This window comes from Biomphalaria glabrata, chromosome 2, assembly GCF_947242115.1.
Source record: "Biomphalaria glabrata chromosome 2, xgBioGlab47.1, whole genome shotgun sequence".
In the NCBI taxonomy this organism is placed as follows: domain Eukaryota; kingdom Metazoa; phylum Mollusca; class Gastropoda; family Planorbidae; genus Biomphalaria; species Biomphalaria glabrata.
Window position 1 is genome coordinate 60,211,006 of NC_074712.1, and position 7,952 is coordinate 60,218,957.

A 7,952-nucleotide genomic window follows, 5' to 3' on the forward strand; every position below is an offset into this window, starting at 1 on the left:
ATGGTTCAGTGTTTTATGTATTATTGCTACTTTACTTTTGAGTCTTCTGTCCTGAAGACTTTCTAAATTTAGTGATTTTACTAAAGGTGTTACTCTAGTCAAATGTGAATATTCGTTTGTTATGAATCGCACTGCTCTATTTTGTGTCTGTTCTAGTTTCTTAATGTTTTCTTGAGTTGAGGGGTCCCAAACAGAGGATGCATATTCTATTATTGGCCTAACCAAGGTTAAATAACATTTTAGTTTTATGTTCTTATTTGATTTATAGAAATTTCTTTTAATAAATCCTAATGCTTTGTTTGATTTTTTTGTAGTTTCATCAATATGTGGATTCCATGACAGTTTTTCATTTATTATAACACCTAGGTATTTTGCGTTTTTAGTCTGTGTTACTGGTTTGCCATGAATAAGATAAGTGGAATTAATTTGTTTTAGTTTTTTTGTTACTCTTAACAACTGACATTTTTCTGGGTGGAAAGACATGCTCCAATTTGATTCCCATTTCTGTAATTCATCTAATTCTCTTTGTAAAATGTCTGTGTCTTGTGTTGTTTTTATTGTTTATTGCATACACAAACAGAGATGTGGATCATTCTTTTTAAAGACATAACAAAATTAAAACATATATATGTCTAAAGCATCTAACACCAAGAGGTCCACTGCGCCAAAACGTCCTGCTTCGCTCCTACATCGCGCCAATAGTTTTCACCAACAGGAGAATTAGGCTAAAACGTAATCTTCTTTATTTCTGAAGTGACATTTCCACGACTTGTCACTGGAGTGAAATCTGGGTATTTTCGGTCATGGTATAACTAGATCTACCTTCTTTGTATTACTGAGAGGAAGAACACATCACGCGAATTGTAGCGCCAAAATTTCAACATAGATACTGGAATAGACATATCACATAGACCATCTAGTCTTGTAAATTTTTTAATCATTTGGATTTATTTAGTTTTAATTATACTTTCAACAATCAACATTTAGATCTAGAATGTCTTCCCAATTCAACCCGCATGTACATTTAAAAAATACTTCTTCTGGCCAAATTCAGGTAATCTAAATTTCTAAATTACTAAATCTCTTAGTTTTTACTCTTAACGACTTAACTTAGTCAGAGTTAGTCTTAGATCCAGTGATTCTAGTGACATTCTAGTCTTAGATCTAGTGATTCTAGTCTTAGATCTAGTCTAGATCTAATCTAGATTCTAGAAGATGTAGTCTAATAAAATTAATAAGTACAGACTACAGTGACTGAGTCTGAGTGAGTACAGTTAAGAAAAGTTATTACACTTGACTTACGTCAAGTTACGTTACACTACTATTACTATCACTACTTTAAGTACTTATCATGACTTATGACGTAAGTTACAGTACTGAAGACTGTAAGTGTACTATTACTATTATTTAGTCTCATATAAGTCATATAGATCTAATTAAATCTAATATGATATAATTTATAATATAGTAAAATAATTATATCTATAGTATAGTACTGTATAGTCAGTATAGAATATAATAGATCTAGAATCTACTAGATTATCATCTACTCATGACTCATTATTTTTTATAATCATTATTATACTATTTATACTGTCAATACTGAGTAGATCTATTAAATCTATACTATTCTAGATCTATAATCTATACACTAACAGTATACACAGGACACAGGTGACAGGGCTCTGACAGTGTATCAATAGATCTAGATTCTAGATCTATATAATAAAAATATATTATTATATTCTTAAATATATATTATTTTTATAGATCTATATATACTATTATATAGATTCTACTAGATCTATATTAATCTATAATTATTATAATACTATTGAGTGAGTATTAGACTATTACCGACCGTCCTATAGTCCCTATTAGGTACTATATAAAATAGAGAAGTATTAGTTAAAATTAGTATCTCTATTTCTATTAATTCTATATATCACAGTATTCATACTCAATACTCATACTTAGTCATACATAGACTAGAAAGACTAATTTTTTTTTACTAACAAGTTAATATAGAAGATAATTTAATTATTTTAATTATATTGATAATAGTAATAATACTAAACTAATAATAGACTATAGAGTAGATCTAGATTAGAATCTTTATAAATCTAGAGAAAGAGTATTCTAGAGTTGACTCCAGACAAATTTCAAATTGAAATGTTTCTAACCTTTTTTTTTTTTTTTTCCAGATTATTTTTGGACCAATGTTCTCTGGAAAAACGTATGTTTCTTTTCAATGATATTAATATACTCAGTTAAATACTTAATAGATCTAGATCAAGAATCTAAAGAATAAGAGTCTAAATTAATATATACATAAAATATTGATAATCAATAAATTGAATATTTTAATGTTACTGATACATCTAGATACTAGACTATTAGATCAGATGGACTTGTTACTTGTTAAATACGAGAGTCTCGGAGAGTAGCTACTTCATTTTAATTTTTATTATTTTATGTTTGAGATTTTTATTTTCTTTTCATATGGTTTGGACTTTACTTTTAAGACTTAATGATGGATGGCATTGATGCCATTGTTACTCTTTTTTGTCAGTTTACAACTTAGACAGAATTTAGAAAGTATCAATAGATTTAATCGAATAAATATAGTATTAGTGATTACAACACTACCTGCAGGCTGCATATTGATCATCATATTGTCTGGTGTATGACAGAGGGCTGATTCTTGAGATAGTGAAGCTGGGGGTGTTAATTATCCTTTGTCCTTCCCTGGGCTTACTAATCAGGCTAACTACTTGATGTCATGATTGACATTTTACACCATTCACAATTTGATGATTGAAATCAAGACTGTTGATGGATTCTTGAGCATCACCAATCTGTTGAATTGTTGGAGGGGGTGAGATTTAAAGCACACAGAAATTTTCATTCCATAATTCCCATAATTTATTTGAATTATAATCAGGAAATGATTTGGGACCCCTCATCTTAAGAAAACATTGAGAAACTGGAACAGACACAAAATAAAGCAGTGAGATTCATAACAAGCAAATATTCACATTTGACTAGAGTAACACCTTTAGTAAAATCACTAAGTTTAGAAAGCCTTCAGGAATAGAAGACTTAAAAGTAAGATAGCAATTATACATAAAACACTGAACCATAATCTTCAAATATAAATCCCTAAGTGAAGCCAGTACTAACACATAAAAAAGTTTATTAATACATCAGCTATTCAGTTTTATATTTTACAAAAAAAAAAAAAAGATAGATTTACTCTTATTTTATTACTCTTTCATTTAATCAGTCTCCCTTAGCATGAAAAAAATATTCATACATTATTGTTATATTTGTGTTTTTTATAAAATCAACAGGACAGAGTTGATGAGGAGAATGAAACGGTATCAGATAGCAAACTACCGTTGTCTTATTATCAAATATGCTAAAGATATCCGTTATGATCTTAATGGAATTGCAACTCATGATAGGTAATTGAATTGAAAAAAAACAACGTATCAATAATATTTCAATACATCAATAGTTATGTTAAATGCAACTCATTTATTGTAAATTTTAAAATTATTACTAGTCTCCACATTTCATTTGTTGATGTTGGCATTTCAGTTTAACTTTCTAGTTTGAAATAGAATTTTTAAAATTGTGAAATACCTTTTAAATAAATTTTCATTTTTCTCTATATAGGCAAACATTAGCGGCAATTTCAGCTGAAATATTGTCAGATCTTCAGTCTGAAGCCTTGAAACATGATGTAATTGGCATTGATGAAGGACAATTTGTATGTTTCTTTTAAGTCATTTAATTCTACTAGTTATTGAAATAGCATTTTTTTTTTAAATAAGTTAAATATTTGTTTCTCTATTTGCTGTTATAGTTTCCAGATATTGTTCAGTTTTGTGATAAACTGGCCAATCAAGGTAAAATTGTGATAGTTGCTGCACTGGATGGGACATTTCAAAAAAAGGTATACTGGTGTGTGTGATTTAATGTTTTTTCATAATCAAACTACCGGTACTGTTAAAAAAGTTTTATGTTTTTTTTTTTTCTTTCACTCAGGGTTTCGGAGATATTCTAAATTTAGTCCCACTGGCTGAACATGTATTGAAGCTAACTGCTGTCTGTATGAACTGTTACAATGAGGCTTCGTTTACAAAACGAAAAGGATCAGAAACTGAGGTGGGTTCTCAATCAATTTAAAATACAGGACTAGTGTTGTATGAACTCTTTATGTTGTCTGTTGTATTTATGTGTATTTTTCTGTTGTGTTGTCTTTATATGAGAAAAGAGTCCTTGTAATCACAACAAATTTCCGTAAAGATCAATAAAGCAGTCTTAGTCTTATTTTTTTTTATTATAACTTTGTACATGTCTTTTAAAAACATTTTTGAAGTTAAGCCTTTATTGTTGAGCTAAAGTGAAATCTCCATACTGGATCATATCACTTAGGTATCATATATACATGTGGAGAGTGATTTTGTGATTTTACCATCACAAAAGAGATACAAGACACCGATAGCAAAGACAAACAGACACAAACACTCTTTTGTTCCCCTGGCAATCAAATCATTAAATAAGAACAATCTGGTACAAACTTTGTCACATGTAAATTATGAGTGAGTCTGGTGTGAACGTACACTTTGGTTTCTTATAGTTATAATGTTTTTTGTTTGGTAATGCACAAATTGTAAGACAAATTTCCTTACGGATAATAAAGATTATTATTATATCACTTTTCAAATTCCAATTTTATATTATTTCATTTTGGATGTTAGTGTTTTGACATGGCTGAACAATTTTTTTATTTAATGCAGGTGGAGGTAATTGGAGGTTCAGAGAAGTATTTAGCAGTTTGCAGACAATGTTTTACCTCTCCCAACAAAAAGAGGACACCACTGAAGCCAGTAAATGTAAATAAGGAAACTTTGTCTGCTACCACCAAGAAATTGTTTACCAACGATGAGACAATGGAGGTAGAGAATGCACCACTACTGTAACTCACTCTTGTTGTTGTTTCAAGAGTTCCGCTGCTCAAAGGGAATTTGAAGACATAGAATGGATAAATCTGTGTGCATGACTAATATTTGTTATGGTTTTATTATTAAAGAAAACTTTTAACAAAAATTTTAATATCAAGCTCAAGTGAGAGAAAAAAAGGCTTTGGCATACCTGTAGTTTAGTTTTTATTCATAAACTGAGGCTCTGTCCGTAATACCTTATGTTAAGGCAGGTCAGAGTCAAAGCTTTCCTGTATTACACCTGATATTGTTAACTTACTACTCAGTTAGTCAATGTTTTTTTAGGCAAGTTATTCATTATTAGTTTGTATGCACAATTTTAATTTACTGTTTACACATATTTTCACCTCATGCATAGAATTCTCTTTGATTTTACAATAATTAAACCTTTTAGTCCCAGTGCTTGATTTTATTTATATATATTTATTAATATTTTCTAAATGTTTTGTGAAGTTTCATCGTGCAAAAACATCTCTTTTCATAACCACAATTTTTAATGTAAATATTTCTTATTTCTTTTAGTTTGTATGTAATTGTAAATATTACCTACCTTTGTTGTCAGCCTAGTTTCCTGTTTCACTTATGTGTACTGAACACTGCCTTGTGAAATCATTGTTTTTGACTTTTTTTTCAAAGTTATAGACATGTTTGTGCCATTTCATTATCTATTATTTTATTTATACCTGTATGAGCTTTATAAGTAAATATATATATAAAATTATGTATACCTTATTTGTATATAGCTGTGAAACAGTATGTGTTGGTAGGCTGCCACATGGCCTTTGCATGGAATCTATTTGATACCCTTTAAGCAGAAGTGAGTAGGTTTTAGGAAAACCTTCTCTTAAAGGTCAAGAATGAGTCTTTTTCGCCAATAACTCTTACATGTTGTTATGACTTGGGGCTTGGCGCGGCTGGGGGTCAATTACCTTAGGGAAACTTTGGGTGCTTTACCTATACTGGTAATGGAAGTAATGTCATGAGAAACAGTTTTATCGAGGAATAGCATTATCTTACATCTGTTCCTTGACCCTTGCCAAGCCATTTTACTTTCCTGGTGTTGCTTCAGCATTCCAGGCTCTGTAACCTCTTAGTTCAGTTCATGTTCAGATTGAGTCTCAAGTTTGCCCACTCCTCTCAATGATGACAACATTGTTGTTTTTTTTCAACTTGTGCCAGAAGTATGTAGGAAACATTTCACTACAGGATACTTTGGGCTTTAGCTAGTTTTTAAGCAATTTATTACAATAAATAAAAACAAAAAATTCTCACATTGGTTTAGACATTTTGTATTACCATGACTAGTACTTGAGTTAGTTTGAGACTTGCAATAGAGAAAAAAAAAGTTACAAATGTATAATGTGAAAAATTGAAATCCATTAGAAAATGTTTATTAATATTTAAATGTAACTATACTTTACTTATTATTGCCCACCACTATTAAAAATGGTAAGAAAATGAGATTTATTTTAAGAGTGTAGGAAGGTTTTTATTTTGTTTTTTTAAAGAAAATTAGGTCAACGTTTCTCATTTCTTACATTGCTGATTATTAAAATGTTTCTTTACCTATCTACCAAGGATGTTTCGGATGTTCCTTCAGAATTGCAAATTATTACATCCTAAGAGTTTACATTTAATATGCATTACATGAATGGAAATATTAAATGCACCACAGCTGTCTCTAATTTACATGTATGGTACCAGTACCTTGACACAACCAGCTGTCTCTAATTAACATGTATGGTACCAGTACCTTGACACACTGTCGGTTCGTGTGTTTGTTCTTTGGTCTGTCAACGTGATGGCCCCCAAGTTCTAAGCATACTCCTCTTCCATATTCTGTCTTCTAGGAGGTTCTGAAGGAACATCTGATATTTTTAAATTTTAGCTAGTTATAGAATAGAATATAAACAAACAATCTCGGTGTTTTTTTGTTATTTAGAACGATACAGAATGCATTTACCTTTGATCTGATTAGCCAATTTGATCTAGATCTACTTATTTACATTGCAAATTTAGAGGTTAGACCTACTATTATTTGATAAGCAGGATATGGTACATATCTTCCTCTCTTTACACAGCTAGGAATGAGAATACTTAACAAGATGCAGTTGTATCAAAGGGTGGACATCAGGCATATCAAATAGAGCTTTAAATAATAATGTACCCAGTATACAACAATTCACAATGTGTTTGTAATAGTAGGGGTCAGTTGTTATCACTGTTACATAAACTAATGCTTTAATTTCATTAACAGTAGTGACACTAAGACTATTATTATATAATTTTATTAGCTTAGGAATATCTCTAGCATTTTACTTCTAGAGAGAAAAATCTTTCCCCTTGGCTACTTATGTGACTTAAGAGGCCCATCCTTGATACACAGCTAGGATCACAGGTTGAGCATCCAGTTACAAGGCGCTGTTGCACTTTTACCCTTCTTTTTGCTTCTGGTGTGTATGCCATCTACAATCCAGAACCCTATCTTTATGCTTGCTCTCCATGTGGATATATTCAGCGCTTTTTTTCCCCCATTTGTTAGTGTCTTTTTTGAAGACCTTAATGCCACATTTACATGTAAGTATACCTTTAAAGTGGGCGACCAGCAGCTCTGCTGCCTTCTATTGGATCACCATAGATAATGTCTACCTTGTGGCATTCTTGACCAAACCAGTCAAGGTGTCTGCTGATGACAACAGGGGAGATGTCGTGGCACCCTGCTCTTCACAACTATTCCTCATTGTTTTGGTTTATCTTGCCACCTTATTTTAAAAATCCACATGAAGTGTCTGGGGGAGCAGTGGCTGAGTGGTAAATTGCTTGGCTTTTGAACTGGGGTCTGGGGATCGAATCTTGGTGAAGACTAAGATTTTTAATTTCAGGATTTTTGGTCCCCTCTGAGTCCACCCAGCTCTAATGGGTACCTGGCATTGGTTTGGG

The 7,952-nt window shown here is 31.2% G+C and overlaps 1 protein-coding gene across 1 annotated transcript; it reads left to right on the forward strand.

Annotated features, from left to right (window-relative positions):
* Positions 1-835: 835 nt before the first annotated feature.
* On the forward strand, positions 836-5,741 carry LOC106062559 (thymidine kinase, cytosolic-like). Its single transcript, XM_013220886.2, has 7 exons — positions 836-1,054; positions 2,205-2,236; positions 3,354-3,467; positions 3,682-3,775; positions 3,872-3,961; positions 4,054-4,173; positions 4,809-5,741. The coding sequence occupies exons 1-7, from the start codon at positions 995-997 to the stop codon at positions 4,989-4,991; spliced, it is 693 nt and encodes a 230-aa protein (XP_013076340.2). The 5' UTR covers positions 836-994; the 3' UTR covers positions 4,992-5,741.
* Positions 5,742-7,952: the final 2,211 nt, after the last annotated feature.

Bases quoted from the DNA above. Each gene is read 5' to 3' on its own strand.
- LOC106062559 (XM_013220886.2), top strand. From the start codon at position 995: ATGTCTTCCCAATTCAACCCGCATGTACATTTAAAAAATACTTCTTCT. The intron at 2,237-3,353 runs GTATGTTTCTTT...TAAAATCAACAG, and splicing joins CCAATGTTCTCTGGAAAAAC to GACAGAGTTGATGAGGAGAA. The intron at 3,962-4,053 runs GTATACTGGTGT...TCTTTCACTCAG, and splicing joins ATGGGACATTTCAAAAAAAG to GGTTTCGGAGATATTCTAAA.